Raw genomic sequence first — 19,057 nt, 5'->3', positions numbered from 1 at the left:
TCAACTTACAAGGTTACGGAGTTTGCGCAGTAGAGCGATGACCTCTCCCACTGTAGACTCGATGACGGACAGTCGAACTCGCTCCGTCTCCAGCGACTGGATCTCCGTCTGGTACTTCTCGTTCTCTTGGAGTTTGACGTTCAGCTCCTGCAGTAGGTCGGCTCGGATCTGCCAAAAAAGTCAAGTGCAGCAAAGAATAGGCCGACGTGTCAAAATCACAAGCTTGTTTCGAGTAGTCCGCAGACTTTTTGGGGAAGGGACAAATCTGAGCCTCGATTCTCAATCGGGCATAAAAAAGACCGCGGAGTTATAGTAATGTACGGGATCACGTAAATCTTACTAAAACAACTGTAGACAAATCACTTTCAATGATTAATGAAGTTGTCTTTCTCGACCTAATATGGATCATCAAGTCGTGTTTACTTCTGGGCGGAAAGAGGCCAGTATGGGTAAACTGACTTGCCCATGGACAGAACATTTATGGCCTCCTGCTTCTAAACATAAATGCATATATTTACGTCATAGCAAGAATAATACATAATCCCGCACAGGTACTAGGTACCCCTTAGCCCTCTGTCGCGTCTGTGGTCAAAGTTGCACTACTGACTATATTATAGGAGACGGAAATGCAGACATGAACGGAAGCATCGCGAATTCAAATTCTTCCACTTGTAATGTTTGCGCAGTATTAACGCAATGTATTCATGTTGATTAATACCCCTCTTGGTGTTTTCCTTTTTCTTGAAGGGGGGAGGGGGCAATTTGTTTGGGTGGGGCAGCCGCCCTCATTTTCGCACGGCCCTTATTTCGTGACTGTGTGACGTCACGGCAAGAAGTCGCATCGCATTCCTGGCGAAGTTTGCCGCAAATAAATCCGTTTTAAAGCCCGGTTCATACTTCATGCGAATGCGAAGCGAATTTGACGTCATGAAACATTCTCTGCGAAATTCGCTCGAGTTGAAATATGTTCAACTTTTACGAATTCGCAGCGCGAATACTTGCCATGACGTCACAAATTCTCGTTCGCGTTCGCTTTCGCGCCGAGTGTGAACCGGGCTTAATTCAAAATACTCCACGTGTAGAATAAACCGGTCTGTTCTGTATAACTTTAAATTTCTTCAGCGCGAGAAGAGTCTAGCAGGTCTCTTATGCGATGCCAAGTCCTTTAATGTATCTTTAGACTGCTAGTGCCAGACCCCCGAAGAGTGCCCTCCAGAACAACTCACAGTATTCACCTCCTCGTTCGGCCCCTTTTTGTAATCTGCCCCGCCCTATAAGTTAGGCTAAGTCTTCCTATTTAAATAAAAGTCTAGCTCCCCCCCCCCCCCCCGAAAAAAATTCCCTTAATAGAACCGCGACAGGGAGATTTATCTGGGCAATAATCAGCAGACTGGCTGGCAATCCAATAACCCAGTTTACCGCAGTCACACTCTGGGCGCTGCGGCCCTCCTAAGCTATAGACGGCGATGATGTTTGAATGAATTCCTGATCCCGCCCGGCCCGGCCGTTTCCCCCGCCGGTACTCATTATGTACGGCTGAACGACAACCTATTTTTATTGGACTAAATGGTTGGTGAAAGGAGGGTATACCTCTGCGCCGGAGTGAGACAGAATTTCATCAGTCACCGTTCCATGTTACAGTTTGAGGTTGTGGACGTACTATTAAATATAATTGTCATTCCCCCATGGTATGATAAGGTTGGCAAGGGCCAAGTCTAACCCTTAAAATAATGATAAAAAACAGGGACTTCTTTTTTTTTTTCAAAGTGAGTAAATGTAAACAAGCAAAGAGACATCAGAAGATAATTTCCTCTTAGCTCAGAAAAAAAAATTCACTCAAAATTGCAACCTGTCTAAAAATGTCAACATTTGTTCTTTCCTTGACAGGAAAATAATGTACAACCCGAGTTGGCAAACACCATTAATAACACTGCCGTTCTAATGCTCTTCTCAATGGCACCGCATCCCTGTCTTGGGATACAGAAACTTGTCAGGTTTCCTGCCCCTCCCTGCCCCACCAATCCCCTACTTGCCACTTGTGCCAGTCGCGTGGTATTTGGTGGCACCAGATTTCTAGCACACAGAGCAGCAGAAGGACTGCACCCATAATGAGTTTGTCATGAAACGTATTACATGTATTAGAAATTCATGAAAACAATAGAAAGGCGATCAGAAAATTACCTGTACAGCAAACAGCAGTAAAATGCACAAGAGTGAAAGGCTCTCTCTTTAATTTTCAAATGATTTATCACTGGTTTAAAGCTGACTTAACAAAACTAAACGGGAAATTCACGTTGTTATAATTATACATAGTTTGCTCCAAAACTATTACGTCAGTAATTCTAATGGCCAAGACATCTATGAAGCAAAATATGCCAGTGCAGTCTTTCTTTCAAATCCGCCTTGGCAGAGGCTAATGGGCAGATTCCCACGTTGCTAATGCAATTTTGGAATATAAAATGTACATCGAAACCGAGGCTCTCGATGTTAAGCCCTCATCTGACGCTGTAGACAGTTTGTCTTTATCATCTCCATACTATGGTACCGTTGATGGCCTCGATTTCGATGCTAATTTCAAATTCGTCCATAAATCCTATAACAGCTGCCCCTTGGCATTGAGATCTCTAGCTCAAGAGGCTAATTGGCTCCGTTCACCTCAGGTGGAAAATAAGCTGACGGTTTTCCGTGGCGTAAACCGTGTAAGGCCGCGCCGAGCAGCAAAACCGCTGGCCATCCCCTTTTCATCACTTAAACCCAGTCACTTTAGGCAAGTGTTATGGGATAACACTTATCGCAGTGTCGCTAATAAGGTATGAACATCTTGCTCATAGATTGAACATTATATTTGCAATTGGCTGGTGTACGTTGTACGCTACGATCCTAGATCATGATCCTAGCTATGGTGCTGCGAAGCGAAGGACTTTTGAATGCTGTTGAAGTTCCTTAAGTACAACACGTGCCCATTCTGCACGAGCAAAGGTCCCCAAGACAGTGGCTAGCTTTTCTCTAAAGCCAAAGCTGGAAACCGAGCCAAGCTTTCTATAGTTGCGAAATAAACTATAGGGGAAGGTGCAAGGAGAAATGGGCTACTCGCTCAGGGCTCCCCCATGAGCCGGATGGCCTCTCGAATTATAGCCGCACCCGAAGACAAAACCAAAGTTTCGAGAATACCAAAAGAAACCGCTCACTTTAAATGTCTCACTCAGTCATGTGCCGATGCTCTCTTGACGCATCGTCATCGTAGCCTATTGACGAACCCGTGTGCACCTGCCGAACTGTAATAACATGAGCCGCCCGGCCGCCTATCATGGACGGTGTCAACATCTCGATAGCAACAACAGGCAGCGAGTGGGGGATCGGGTGAGACAGTGAAAGGTGTCTGGATACTGGCAAGACACTCCGTCAACATAGTCCATCAAAATGAGTCACTTTGCCGGTAAAAAGGGTGCACCAGTTCTTGGAGGGGACGGGTGGGCGACGTTCCAGTTTCAGACAGGGGATGTCGGGGTCTTCCATGTTTTACAACTCTCATCAAAATCAGGTGCTCGTCAATCGTTTGTCAACATTCTAGATCACGTTCGTGGTGTATAAACAACGAGAGATCGGTCTTTGACGTTTTGGTAGGTTTTGTAAAATTGTGCCCTCCCTCAATTAATGTAGCCATTACGGGTACAACTGCATATTTTGTTCGGTTCAGATTTTATTTACTGACCGATCGATCCTACTTCAGAGGCAAAAAATATGAGAAAGGCGCTTATAATAATTCCCCAACTGCTGCCCCTTTCTCTGGAAAACACAAACGCCTCTTGATGAGTGGATAGCCAATTCCTAAATCGAGGACCTTAATAATTCAAGCTAACCCATCAAAACAATCTAAGATGTAAACGAAAACAATCCTCAGTTGAAGTGGACTTTATTTTAGGAAACCTTGCCATCCTTATTCCTATATAAGAAAGAAGCAAGCATGTGTCCCTTACCTGTTTAAACTTGCCCTCTGCTTGACCTTTCTCGACTTCCGTCTCCAACAGGTGTTTTTGCACCTGCGTCAGCTTGATCAGCCAATCAGCGTCGTTCAGGCCCCCGGTCAGCGCTGAGTTTGCGCAGTTTTCGTTGTTATTGTTGGTGTTGTTATTATTGTTGTTGTTTGCTTCTTCCTGCCAGGCTGATTCTTCGTCGGATGCTTGGGGAGGATACGAATAAAACCGAGGACAGCTCACTGATGAGTTATTGAAAGGACGGTTGGCGATACATCAATTTCATTTACCAGAAAAAAAACATGTTTATCACGAAGTGATTTCAAAATTTGTCAAAGCCTCTTTATGTAAACACTTTGATAAAAGGAAAGTCTCTTGGTTGGTTGCTTGCCGGTTTAGGAGATGGAGAACTAAAATTGCTTTAATAAAAATATTCCAACTGAAATGATTTGCTCAGGTTATCCCTGACAAGCTGCCTCTACCCCGACAGTAGGATAAAAATATGACTTCACAGTAAACTAGTTTGATTTTGTTGGAGTCCTTCCATGGCAACTGTTCCATGATAATCGGTTTACGTTCCAATAGAGGATAATGATTGGTGTTCCTCATGAATGTAAGAGTTTATCCAGGAATCAACCCGTCGTATTGACAAAACGTGACAGTGACTCATTAAGTTAAGGCTAATGATTTCATGAAAAAGACACTTCCTTACATGCACGAGGTAGAATCTCTCCTCAGATGTAAGAAGGTTACTGTGTACTTCTGAAAACCTTTAGGAAAACATACAAGTCATTTCAGTGTATAATTGTTTTCCTAGGCCTATGCTAAAGTTACAACTTACTGCTTCCACTTCCCAGCGAGCTGCTATCGGCTTCGCTGCCGGCCGAGGTCGGTGAGCCCCGTTCGCTGTCAGATACGCAGCCCGAGTCCATACCGGTCAGGTGATCGGCTCCGGAGTCCTCCGAGGAGCCAGCGGAATCTTCCGAAGAGGTCGCGGAATCTTCTGAAGGGGCTCCCGACTCTTCACAGGAGGCTCCCGACTCTTCCGTGGAGGTTCCGGACTCTTCCGAGGAGCCTCCGGACTCTCCCGAGGTCGAGATCGCGGAGGCCTCGGAGGCTCCACCGGAGTCTTCCGAGCATCGACTGGAGGACTCGCCATTAGGGTTCGGGCCTTCACTGTGGACAAAAGGGAAAAGTTATGCAGACATTTGCAAGACTACAATGATTTGGGAGAGGGAAATTCAAACTTTTCAAAGACTCGTCATAAGAGGTTCGAAAAACGTTGTCTTTGGTATACTTTGGCTCCGATATAAAGATCATTGAAAGAAAACGTCATACATTAATACCGGACGTAATCTACCAACAATTAGGTACTCAAGGCGCTGGTACTTATGCCTATCTTTAAAGACAGGTAAATGAAGTTTATGAGAAATATGAGACCCATTATGTAGCACCTTTATAAGGGTTGACAAGGTGCTGCGGCCACTGCCAGAAACACCGGGGCAAACCCCTTCTCTTAGCGATAGGCGTTACTGGGTTCGTTAACGTGCATTACACAACACACGGGACATACGGCTTTACGTCCCATCCGAAGGACGAAGCAATAATGGTAAAGTGCCTTGCTCAAGAGCACAAGCACCATGTTCCCCGTCAGGATTCGGACCCATGTACCACGGCACACGAGTCAAACACCGTCTAACCATTGGACCACAGCACCCCATACGTGCAGCAAGCGTAATTTTTATTCCTAGGAGGGTTAGGGGCAATGTCATGAATAATTCATGTTTATCCATGAGAACGGACAATGACATCAACAGCATTGTTGTTAGTTACTCAACTAGTTACAATACATTAAAGCATTTTAAAGAACGGTTGTCGTCGAGCTACCACACAGTAGCCTAGTGGATAGCGAGATGAGCTATGGATACAAAGATCCCTGGTTCGAATCCACGTCGTCGCTGCTCATTTTCATCAGCTATTTTTCTTCTCCAAATTTATCACTGAGATAATTTTAAATTAAGGGGAAAATAGAACGAGAACCTAAGTCTTGCAATGATTCAAAGGAAAAACTGAATTATTCATGACATTGCCCCTAACCCTCCGAGGAAAAAAAATTACGCGTGCAGCAATTAGGTATTGATAGTGACAATTGTAAATGTCAGCGTGCCATCGTTCATGTCATTGATTTGTCATTGTCACAGTTGGTTTAACAACGTGCGTCTCAGATCATAGACCCGAGATGAGCACTTCCGTGTGGGCACGGCTTAGGATGTATGGAATGTGGGTGATGATCTCGCCGATTAGATGCCTACAATACCTGGCGACTCCTTTACAAAAAAAACTGACAATGGCCCCCTTCGATGGGGTGGTAGATGTATTGAGTAGGCTGAGCTTATTTTATTTTTATTTTTATTTTTTTTGGGGGGGGGGGTACGATGTAAGTGTCAATCCATGTTGTAAGTATCCACTTAAGAATGAATTGTTAGTTTAAAGATAATAATAAATAAATAATTATGCTATTTATTGAGTGCAAATTTTATATTAAAAATATTTTTAAAAAAAATAATGCACTTTACAATAATTAAAATTGGGTACCTTATAGTAGTGATGATTCAAATGCATTAACATCATCAGATACATTGTAATCACCAGATAAACATTGAAATTATCAATGTAAATCAGAAAAAAAAACACTGAAAGACATCATTTAAGATTAGTGATAAGTTAAATTCATTCCAAAGCTTACAATAAAATCCTTTACAAATCAAAAGCAGTTTGAAAGAGATGACTTTTCAGCAGCGTCTTAAACTTTTTAAGCTGGTGGCATTTCTCATATGAACTTGTAACCTGTTCCTCAGAGAAGGGCAACATATTGAAAGGCCTGATCACCCATGAGCCTCTGCTACGAGTAGTTTGAAGTTTAGTTTCAGAGGAAGAACGGACAATCTTGAGTTATTTAGAGTTTAGTTTAGAGGAAGTGTCCGCAATCAGAATAAACAATGCAAACACGGCAGGGTTTAAAGGTAGAGTCCATCATTTGTAATTTGTGCATTTTGTTCGTTTGAATCAACAAAAGAGTTCAAAATCTAATGTAGGATACTGAACAACTAACCTGATGAAGTTTCAGCTAAGCTTCAGCTGTACATTCCGAGAAAAACAGCATTCTAAGATCTCAATTTCAAATCAAAAGTTGCTGAATCATGTTTTGAATTGTTTTGAATTGCAACTATACGCGACGTCGCGCACTGATCCGACGAATTATAACAACCGCGCGCGCGTGTGCGTCGTTCGAATACTTGTGCGCGCTGCGCTGAATAACAAAACGAACTACTAATTTAAATTTTCCTACGGTGCTTCTTAAGAATCACCGTTGGAAATGCCTTCTTTCGTTGATTACTTCAAAATGACAGCTTCCCAGAAAGAATAATTTCACAGGGAGTTTAGTCTCCTTACTATCTTTCAACCAAGTTAGTTTTTCAACAATAATTACGCCAGTTACTTTTCGGATGGCTGCAAATGATGGACTCTACCTTTAATTGACATCTTGTGATATGAACAAGTGATTCAGGTTTTGCAGAGAAGTCGAGATTCGCATCTGGATTGCATAATTTCTGGAAGGAGTAGTGTTTGAGTAAAAAACAAAATCAGGTTTTTAACTCCAGTGACCCCATGATGACCTTTGACCCCAGTTTGGTCATGTGACATGTTGGGGCTGGGCTACTGCTGCTTTTGACAAAGTTTGATTGAAATCGGTCAGAATATGTAGGAGCAATAGACAATGTCAACGTTTGTTACTAACTAACTAACTAACCAACGGAGCTACATGATGATTCGTTGAGTTGCTATCCCGCAGCTAAAGACGTAGATGTGAAATAACTGAATAACTGACATTTTGAGAAGTTCTGATCATGAATACAAATAACTTTTCAAAACCGATCCAGCTTGGAATTCGGCCAAGGCTATTTATATTGACAATAACAGTGACTCACACGTGCAAGTCATATTATAGAGTGGAGATGGGACCGGGGTGAATCACCTAAGAATCTGCCCGTGTCACACGGTCCAAAGCCTCTACAAATTCTAGAATGATGTGTGAACGGTTTGGGAATTTGTGACAGGCGGACAATGGTTGGCAGGGATAAAAAAGGGGCGAGGATCGTGTTGTGATTTGGGATCAGTGGATGCGTCGTTCGACAGATGAGCTGTTGAACTGATGGGTCGCGGTGCGATGCGAAGGAGTGTTGATTGAAATTGCTTCGGCGATGGATTCACTGATATGTCCATTATGAGTAGTGTTTTACGAACCACGGGCCTTGTACGTTATTGGAGTGTTTGTGCCGTGTCCATTAGCCTCACAAATTATACTGTATAAGATGCCGTTGTTTACTTGATGCTTGCCCTATAATTAATGTAACTTTATTAGTTGAGTCATTTTTTGAGTGCGGCAAGTGTAAACAAATGCAAAGGGTAGGATTTAGGCTTGAGCCACTATAGACAATGTGGGCTAAGTACTTGGGCTTTTGACTGAGAGCAGCAATTTGAGTATTTGGACTGAAGGAATATTGAAGATACTCAACAATTCATGATTAGCGGGGAAAAAAACGTTGACGGTACTGCTCATAATTGCATATCTGGTTATCTGGATATGTTGGCCTATTATGTGCGTTGGCTTTGTTCCAACACTGCCACACTGCACCCGCAAACGAACCTTTTTCTTTGTTTACCTTTCCACCATAAGCTAGTGAGTAGCTGCTCTATGATATTCGCAAAGATAATTAATTATGCAAAACAAGACTGCGCCTTGACATCCAGATTCTGACCATTTAGAGCGCGCCTTTTGTCGGGTATTCCGTAACCCGCTGTTGTATTACACAACAATGGCATCCAAATTGTCCAATCAACAGCTTAGTCCACATTTCTGATCGAAATGAGGTCACAGTTTTTATAAAATTCGACTGCGATTGGCTGGCGCGGGGGTCGCATAAATGTGCATGCTACATCAGACATTCGCACAGTGGCTCTGCACAAGTGGATGTCTGGTCCTCAAATAACCATACTCATACAAAGCTTCAATTAATTTTTTTCAATCCTACTTTAAACTGGTTGAGTCTCGATAGTCCGAAGTCCCATTGGTCCGAAGTCCCACTGGTCCGAAACATACTACTGTGTAGTTCCACTTGTTCAGGTTGATTGACCCTAACCCTAACCCTAATCCTATGGGGCGTCGGACCAATGGGACTTCGGACCAATGGGACTTCGGACCAATGGGACTTCGGACCAATGGGACTTCGGACCAATGGGACTTCGGACCAATGGGACTTCGGACTATAGAGACGTCCCCCTTTAAACCCAGTCTATGTAAACTTATTACTCGGGCTTTAAATTTAAAACCTTACAGGTCAGAAAACTGGGGGACTCGGAAAATGCCTCGCGAGTACAACACGGCTGCAGATGCCTGTGTTGTCTCCTGCTATAGTGCTCTATTCCCGTATTAATTTCCACACGTCTTTGTTCTTATTCCAGTTTTTTTCTTTGGTCTCTGTTGAAGCGGCCAAGTCAGAGACCGTCTGGCCTCGGAGAACGCAGCGGGGAACCACCTGGTTCATCTCATCCTCTTTCATCCGATTTCATCTTCGGACAACAAAAGAACTCGATCGAAATCATGCCCAGCAGCGGCCGGGGGCCCCTGCCGAGTTTGGCGGAATGCAGGCGGCAGAGCTGGGCCTTCTATAGGGACGGTCCCGTGGTGCTGTGTTTTTCTTCGTCTTTATAGCTCAGGTGGAAAACAAGGGGGGAAATGCCTTGATGAACAAGATATCGTACACGCCTGGCTTGACTTTATTATATATATCTCATTTGATGCAGGTCCAATACCCATTGTGGTCCATGCGTCTGCAACATCATCAGATTATTGTTTTAGCGTCTGACCTTGGCAGTCACTATTGAGACAACGATCAGTGCACCCGGTTGAGTGGGTCCGCGGAGGACAAAAAGTAATGCTCCGTACCTAATTGAAGCGAACAAAACGGCCGTTGGAGCACAATAATTTCAGACATAACTTGGACACTGAGTGGTTTTGTTTTGGTGATTCAGATTGGGGCCTTGAGTGCAGAAAATCATGCAAAACAAAATCAGACCCACTTTACCCACAATTTTGCAAACAAAATTCTCCAAAATTTCCACTCTGAAATAAGACACGACTGGTACCGTACCAGTACAATGTCCATCTTTTTTTCAATCTGGACCTTCTAGTCTGGTGGCATGGTTGTACATGAAAAGTACAGGCCTAGAAATACAGTCTGAGTGTAAAATGGTTCTTCTGTCATACAGGATTAAGGACTGAGGAGTACTGATCTTGTATAGTTAATGTGCCGGTCTATATTTTTTATTATATAATTGTCTGTTTAGGTTTTTGCTATCTTGAGCTTTGGAACTCTCGATAGGCAGTTTTGAGAGTACCGTGACATTTTTGGATTGGAAGTCATTATTGTGAGGGTTTAACAGAGTTGTAATGACTCGAGTCCATGACTCGACTCGAGTCCGACTCGAGTCACATTTTTTAGTGACTCGACTCGACTCGAGTCCCTAAGGGTCAATGACTCGACTCGACTCGAGTCACTGCGAGCAAATGACTCGACTCGACTCGAGTCCCTCATCAGAAGACTCGACTCGACTCGAGCGAAGGCTAATAAGACTCGAGTCCCAAAAATAAAGCACAACTTTGCGAAAAGTATTTGCAATGACTTACGGTGCACAATTTATGCTCACTTCGCTTTGCGAATTAGTCATGTATAAATATACATGTACAACGTGTCACAGGCTCCCACCTCATAGTTTTAAAACGCTCAAAATACTATCCAGGAACCAGATTTTTAAACACATTTTCTAATTCGCTATTTCATCATTGTCGTCAGCAGTCACCCAATGTATTTCTTTTCAAAATCGGTCAAGTGGTTCTCGAAAATAAAGCTCCTGGTTTCGAACGCTGGCTAAACTTATGGCCTCCTTTTATAAATGTTGGTATAAATATTTGGTGTTCAAATATTCGTGACTCGAATTGACTCGAGCTCAATAGTTGACTCGACTCGACTCGACCTTTGGACCTAATGACTCGACTCGACTCAAGTCACTTCTCTAAAATGACTTGACTCGACTCGAGTCACTTCTTTTAAATGACTCGACTCGACTCGAGTCACAAAAATCAGTGACTCATTACAACTCTGGGGTTTAATGCACATAAAGTAAGATATTTTACGATTCTTCGAATTCACCGCGTTCTAACTCTTTTGTGTCGGAATTTTGCAGAAGAATCGCTTCCTTTGGGAATTCGGTTTATTTGGCTTATATAATTATAACAACACACGCCGGTATGGGTGGGTGTGTGTGTGTGTGTGTGGTGTTTTTTTTTAATGCTTTACGCATCCGCTGCAAAAACTGCAGCTATGATTTGGAGCATTGATTTGGTAATGAACGTTTTTAAAAATCAACCAAAATTGCGAGGTAATCCATTTCCTAAGCGAATATATAATTGGACAAAGACAATTAATGTGTAAATGTGTTACATCGGACACTCGACAAACAACGAGAGGCCTTGAAATCCCCACCTGACCATCTGCGCGTATGAGAATGCACGGCAGGGTATCGACCCAAGACGGCCAGCTGCATTAATTGATATGGCTGAATCATGAGCCATTTTGCAACTGAAATTCTCGTTAAAGACTCTGCGTTATATAATTCTTTAATTTAACAGTATTTTAAAGAATTAACGCATTTTCTGGCCAATTTGAACCTTGTTGAGGGTGTTTTCATAGAACATCTTTCATTTGTTTTAAGGCCCATAATAGATTTTACGTGTTTGAAAGCGTCTATTGGAATTATTTTTAAAATGCAATTCTTGAAAAAAGTGTTCCATTTAATTTATTTGTAATCCTCGTGTTGGAGTTTCCAAATAGTGCGTTTTGGTGCCTTTTTGGTTTTTATGCAAATTAAATAGGCCATATTCCATATTCATTAGCAAAACTGTGATGTCATTTTAGGCAGAACTTCAGTACATCTACTTCAGCACAAAAAAAATCATCAGAGTTTTGCGAATTTGCTGTGGTTATATTAATTTCTGCTTTCAGTGGTTCATTTGGGTTTTTTAGTGTATGTCAGTAAGACAATAAGAAAACTTCATGCACAAAATTAATGTTTCCAATAAGCAGAATTTTGGGTTTACAATTTGAAGAGGAAAACCCTAATCTGAAGAGTGTGTTCCTTCAGTGACATCACAGCAACAGCGCCCTCAGTTGTCAGGAAAAACATGGAACATTTTAAACATTTGAAAAGTACATTTCGCAAAAAAGAAGGAAATACCAAAAAGGGATGTCTCACAGTTTTAATATATTTCGGAGGAATAGAGAGTTGCTACAAATAAGCTCTAGTGTAACATTCAATGCACGGACTATTTAATTATGCTAACCAGAGAGTTTTATGCTGATTTGCCTATAACAGTTCGCAGTCTTGGCAAAAGAACGCTGGAGTGCCAGTAAATGGCACTCCAGCCACTCCAATGAAAAAAAAAACACTTAATTCATTGAGAAAAACAACAGCAGTGGGATTGCAAAAATTTTCTCCCTTTTTCTGCTTAATGTTTTCTTCCCATGCTACAAAACAGGTGCTTCAGCGCAGACAACGAGTCCGGAAATTATATCACAACATTACTGTGCCAGAATGTTCTAACGGTGATCTTGTCAATTCCCAAAATTGCTGTACGCTCCACGTGCGTTTGCTTCCTCCAAAAATTGATGTCGAAGACATCTTGATGTTGAAAAAAAAAAAGCCTCATTTTGAATATAGGGCACCTCGTTTTATACATTTACATTGTTCAAATAATTATAGGCCTAAAGGCTTGAGAACTAGTGTTTAAAGATGCACATGTACACTGAAAAAATTGCCTGGGTTTATTTTTCCCAAGAAAGGGTGAAAACTGCAACTACCCAAAATTGGGCTGTTCTGCACGCAATTGTTTGGATAAGAATTTCTGTTAAATTCAACCAGAACCTGTGGTCATACAAGACTAAATTCAATTTGGTCCTGTGTGAGTACAACTTTTGGTTGAATGAAACAGAAATTCCAACCCAAACAAATGCGTATAGAAAAACCCAATTTTTGGTAGTTGCAGTTTTCACCCTTGCTTGTGTAAATTTAACCCAGGCAATTTTTTTCAGTGTATCTGCAGGCATGTCTTTCTTCTTTAAATACCCTCTTTGCTACATCATGATGCTCTACATATTTCCCAAGCAAACACTACTTATGAAGCAAAAGAAGAAACATAAGATCACTGCACAAAAAGAGCTACAGGCCGAATGTGGTAAAAGTGTTTGCTTTTTCCCCCGCGACCCTATTTGCACGCCGTACCAATAAATCTTTCTCTTTGACAGTCTTGCAAGTACGAATATTGAAAAGAGTTTTCATTCGCTCCAGGACATGAGCGTGCGCTTGCATGCAAGCAATGGTCCTTTACATTTGGTACATTTGAGTAGAAGAAAGACCACTTTTTTAACCGTCATGGGGACGTGTATACACATATATTTTTAGTTGCGGGATAGCAGCTCAACATATATCATCATGTCTCTCCGTTTAGTCCGTAAGTTAGTTATTAATAAACGTTGACCAAATTTTGTCAAAAGTATCAGTAGCCCAGCCCCAACATGACACATGACCAAAATGGAGTCGAAGGTCATCATTTTCACTTGAGTAAAAAAACAAGAAGAATTGTTTGGCTAATTTTGACCATTCAAGTGAGCTCTTAGCCCCTCCCCCCTCAAAAACGAGGGAAGGGACATTTATAAAACGGGGTGTGTTAAAATTAACGTCGCTGCTTATGTACTGAATGCCCCTGGCAAAGTCATTAATGGGCCACACAAGAATTACGCAGACAATTATTATTTTAAGAGAATTTAAGTAGCGTCGAATGCACTTCAGCTTTTTGCTGCGCTAATATGGTTCACCTACAGGCAAAAAAAGTCTTTAAAAGTAGCTTTTTCTATTTCTTTTTTTTTAGTGGGAGAGTACTTTAATGATTCGTGTGCGTTTCCACTGGACCGGAATAAATGTCTGTCTGTTTTCTGCGTTCAACCACGCTCTATCAATGCTTAATGAAGAAACTGATGAAGGAAATGGGGGGGGGGGGGACTGATTATGAAAATGGACCACTGACGTGATGTCTTTGTTTCTAGTGGGCATTTAGGCCTGAAAACTTCAGGGAATTTGAATTTAAGAATGTGCTCCAGTAAATGTTTAAACTTATTACGTAGGGCATGCGATGTTTTCACCAAATATTTCAAAGCTGAAAATATCGTATTTGTGAAGTTTGAATAACAAAGTATTTGGCTGACTGTCTCTGAAGAGACACGTTAGATATCGCTAAACTAAATTGGGTTGGATTATCTAGAGATATCGTCGGATTTTCTAAAGGCATCATCTAAATTCTGAAATAGACCAACAAGTCGGTAAATTTTTGTCAAGTGACAACTTTAACAGTTTTTTTTTTGAGGGGGTGGGTGGGGAGGGGAGGTTGGGCTAATTGGACAGGACCTGTTGAAAATAATGATTTTTTTTTTTGTTATTATTATATTTCATTTATGAACGAAATCCATATTTCCATGGGGTTTAACCTTTGCTAAAAGTTGAAGCAAAAACAAATACAATTAAAAAAAAATGCAATGTACAGATTATAATTCGATCCGGGTTGTTATACTCCACAAAGTCATTATCCCAATCAGTGGTTAGAATCACCGATGGAGCGCCAGGGGAAACAAAAAAATACATTGGCTAAAATTCCTCCACAGATCATTCGCCTAAATACTCCATCACCTACGCAGCACCGCGAGGACCAGGCGGCCGATTCAATTAGCCTCGCCGCCTTCGCGCCGACGGTGAGATTATGATAAGGATAAGATGTTGCAAGGAGGTCGGCCCGGAAAACGAGCTGACAAAATGAGGCCGCACTTCTCAGCTCCCGAGAGCGTGAGGTGGTGTGTGTAGCTTTCCCGTACCGGGTGACTCAGCCAAACAGCACATGTCGGTAGCGTTTATTACATGAATACAGATAAACTTATTACAGGATGATAGAATTATTAATAATTATTTAGGCTCCTGGTTGGTCGGACTCTGTAATATGGGTGTCAAAGTTTTTCGGGTTTTTTTGTTTGTTTTTTGTTGCAGTGGAAGCCTATTTTTGTTTATTAACGTACAATTAAATTCGAGTTAAACATACATTTCAGTCATTACAGCACTTTTATTCAAACTACTTATTGTGTCTTAATTGTATATAATAGGACAAAACAATTTTTAAAAAATCGTTAAAAAATAGTTTTTTAATGTAATTTTAAAAAAGAGTGGATAAACCTGCATACTGCAAAATATTTTTCGTACAACTGTTAGTTAGTTTTTGCGTCTGTTTCTTCGCGCGTGTGACACTGAAAACTAGGGGACGATTTAGCATATTTTCAAAAGTTGTGAATGCTGGAAATCCACTAAAAAATGAGTCGAAGACCCTTCTTTCAATCATCTATCTGCGATGTAGGTCTGCGGTTACGTTGCTATCAGCGAAGTTATTATATACTTCCATTGGTTGCAAGGAGAATGAGTAAGACCAAGAAGATATGTAAGGCACCGACATTGAATTACCCGCGCTTTTTGTTCGGGCACTTTGCAGTCGATAGGGGAAAATTATACGCGTGTTTGCCCTTATAGCAGTTCTCCTCACGTAATCTTTAAACTTTTCAAACTGCATCAATTTTTATAAACCGTTGTCAATCTTGGACGATTTACTGTCTTTAGTAGCAAAATGGGGTATCAAAATGTAGCTAACAAAATGCCCCAAAGGTCTATATAAATGACGTCATCATAAGACGATCAGATTTAACATTATGACCCCTCGGCCTCCAATGAGTGTGGACTTTCTTTTTTTTTTGCAGTGTTTAGTTCAATAGACTACCCTACAGTAACTAAGTCAAAAGAGTTATTAATAGATATCTGGATGGTGATGTTTTAATTGTGTTTTCGAGATGTCAACAATATTGATCACTTGTATAGAAAATAATGCAAAGCTGAAACGTCCCTTTTCTTATAGATTGGTTTAACCACATCACTTTCAATGAATTGGCCTGTGTTTGCGTCACATAACGTTGACTCTCATGCACTCATCACATAGCTAACGTTCAATACAATTTGTGTGCCACGTGGGATGGTAAATGTTGATGTTACTCGATTGTGAAACATGACAAAATGACTTGGTTGTTGTATGTTTGGCGTTAGTTACCGACTGTATGAGGTGACTATAGTAAAACATGGGCTACATAATGAACAAAACCACAGATTGATGCATGTGGGTTGTTGGAATAACTTTCTTGGCAACATATAACAAACGTCGGACTATCAACTCTGTTCCCATATGTTCAATTTCGCGTACCTCGTGTTTAAAGAACACCGCTCTTGGCGCACCCCAAGGGCCAAGTTGCATTACATGAGGCAATTTTAACTGGCAACATTTGGAAACAACCAGACTACAGACGTTTTAGGAACTAAAGTTTCTAGTCAGTTAAATCGAATTTCTCAACAGAACATGGAATTTGTAATATGTCTCATAGATCTACTGCAATAATTACAGTGATAATGACCCTAAAAGACCCCGAAAGACGGACATCTTACCTCTCGCACGGTTTCCATTCCGCCAGTTCTTTTGCTCTTGCCTGCACCTTGTCCATCCTCTCTATCTGCTTCTCCAGCTTCCGGACCCTCTCCAACCCGCTGCTAAGTGTCTCCCTGGCAGAGCACAAGCGCTGCGATAGAGACTGCCGCTGACCCAAAAGCACCGCCCTGGTTTGGTCCAGGCGGTCCTGGTTCCGTCTCGATTGCCAAAGATCGGCTTCCAGGGACTGCGTGTAGCTGATGGCTTCCTCCAGCTGCCTGTCCCTGTCGTCCCGGAGCCTGCTCAGCTCTCGAGACAGAGTGACTGCATTCTGCGGACGGATGGAGCAGTGTCCAGGGAGTTTTGGTGGCAGCGGTGGGATTGCTTGACCGCGACCGTCCTGTGACCCCATCTGCATCTTGCGGAGGGACACCAGGAGTGCCAGGTGCCTTGCATCGCTGCTCTGCAGGGCCTGGCGCATGTCTTCGATAATCTCCCTCAGCCCGTCATTCTCCTGTTGCAACTTCCTCACTTCTGGCAGGTTGCCACAAAGATGGTCTTCACACTGACAGTCGGTCGAATAAGTAGATACCGAGCCACCAAGACTCTCAAAAGGCGCACCGCTTAAGTTTGAAGTTTCAACCTCTGTCGAGCTGCCCCCAGGAAAGCAACATTTGCCCTGCTTGAACATTACCGAGTGATAAATCTCTGTCACCGGTCGCTTTTGGAAACACTCCGTGCACATGGTGCGAACGCTCAGCCCGCTCCTGGGCAAGATGTTGACCTCTGCCTCCACGAACTTCCCGTGATTGTCCCACCTCTTCTCGACGCCGTCTCCTGCAGGCCCACCGCCTGTATCCTCTCCAATGAAGCACTGGACTAGTCTGGAGTGGAACTCCTTGAAAGTAAGTTCTGTGGACGGGTCCTTGGGCGAAGAGGGCTCCTCGGCCACTGGACTCATACCGCAGTCCTGAAACCCGATAACCTCGCATAGTGTCTGAAAATCGGGGAGAGATACTCGATCCTTGCCTATCACGTCCAAGTGGTGGAATATCTCTTGAATGTACTGATCGATGCCGGTGGCCAGGACGACGACTTCATTTTCGATACCCTGGTCGAGACCAAAGGCGTAGGCCAAAGCGCTGACCAGCCACTGGGAGCGGCGGGCGGGGACGATGAACGATTCTGGTCTTTCCATGTTGCAGGTTTCTCTCTCATCCAGATAAGGGTTTCGATGCAATCTGAGAAGGACCGTGTTTGAGGCTAACGTCTGTTTCTCCCAGATGAGTCTGTTATTCTACAGTAGCATGCATACGCGTATGTGGGAAAACTTGCAGTGTACGCTCTCTGCAATTCACGTGGTCGTGCACACCATTGAATGTCCGGCTCATCTCACGGGGTCTCTACACCGTACCGCGCTAGCGAGCTGATTATCACCCAGAGCCGGCGATAAATGCCCCCTGGCGTACTACACCGCGCACACAGCTCGCCAAACTCAACCGCGCAGAATTCCCGCCACGTTCCCCGAGTATTTATGAATGGATGACTGCCAAACTGCGCCCCTGGTTGATGAGCCGTGCTCGTGTATTACGGAGATCAGCGAGCATTGCAATTAATGGGATGATGTTCCGTTTGGGAGGGTTGCGCCTGAACCGGCAGTGACGGGTCAATTGACGGCGTTTATTGGCAAGCCAGCCAGCCAGGGGAAGGTCGAGTGGAATGCGGGATGAAATATAATCACGGCTTCAATTTCGCTCAAGATGCCGGAAGAGGGTCGTTCGATTGCGTACTTGGCTTGTTCCCGGTAATTGCGTTCGGTTGGAACACAGCTGATTTCCGAAGCGAGATGCACGATTTGAGGATTCAATTAAAGGAATAAATAACCAAATCACAAAGGTTTCAGTTGAAGTGGAGCCCTTACTGTTTTCTGCATTCGCTTTCTGGGCAACATTATCTACTGCAGTGCATAACTACATAAATTATGCCCGTGGCTGTACTCGGAAAACACGCACCGATAGTTGCAACAAATAATGTACTTATAAGATACAGTGATAACAATAAAAACTCGAAAACTAGTCAGGTCGGCCTGAAAATACACCCACAACCGGATCATTGGTCAGTGCCTATTTTACATGGAAATATTCGTCATCCATAAATGCAACTGATTGTCAGTCGAAACCCTTCATCGTAAATTTGGTTTATTCTTCATTTGAGAGTTTTCTTCATTAAGTCCTTACGTGTCAGCATTTGAAATATATTGGAAAACCTAACTTTCGCAGTGCTGTGTTACGTGAGCTGTGTAAAACCCTGCATGCTGTGATAAAAAAAGGCTGATATGGTTTGGGATTGGAATCATTTGCCCTTGAACATTAAACTGAGGTCTTGCCATGATGACTGATAGCCAGGC

The 19,057-nt window shown here is 42.7% G+C and overlaps 1 protein-coding gene across 1 annotated transcript; it reads right to left on the bottom strand.

The window, feature by feature from the left end:
• On the bottom strand, positions 1 to 18,281 carry LOC119738213 (EF-hand and coiled-coil domain-containing protein 1-like). The gene is made up of 4 exons (XM_038212982.1): positions 16,671 to 18,281; positions 4,816 to 5,150; positions 3,978 to 4,180; positions 1 to 168 (listed from the first exon to the last, which is right to left on the bottom strand). Exons 1-4 carry the CDS (start codon positions 17,846 to 17,848, stop codon positions 1 to 3), a joined length of 1,884 nt encoding a protein of 627 aa, XP_038068910.1. The 5' UTR covers positions 17,849 to 18,281.
• Positions 18,282 to 19,057: the final 776 nt, after the last annotated feature.

Source organism: Patiria miniata, unplaced genomic scaffold (assembly GCF_015706575.1).
Source record: "Patiria miniata isolate m_02_andy unplaced genomic scaffold, ASM1570657v1 HiC_scaffold_3, whole genome shotgun sequence".
Taxonomy (NCBI): Eukaryota; Metazoa; Echinodermata; class Asteroidea; order Valvatida; family Asterinidae; genus Patiria; species Patiria miniata.
Note: the sequence above shows the minus strand (reverse complement) of the source record. Positions and strands in the feature narration are given on the sequence as shown.

Excerpts from the sequence above, each read along its gene's own strand:
- LOC119738213 (XM_038212982.1), bottom strand. The coding sequence starts at position 17,848 with ATGGAAAGACCAGAATCGTTCATCGTCCCCGCCCGCCGCTCCCAGTGG. Across the intron at positions 5,151-16,670 it reads GAATGGAAACCGTGCGAGAG|TGAAGGCCCGAACCCTAATG; the intron begins GTAAGATGTCCG and ends TTTTGTCCACAG. Across the intron at positions 4,181-4,815 it reads CTCGCTGGGAAGTGGAAGCA|CATCCGACGAAGAATCAGCC; the intron begins GTAAGTTGTAAC and ends ATCCTCCCCAAG.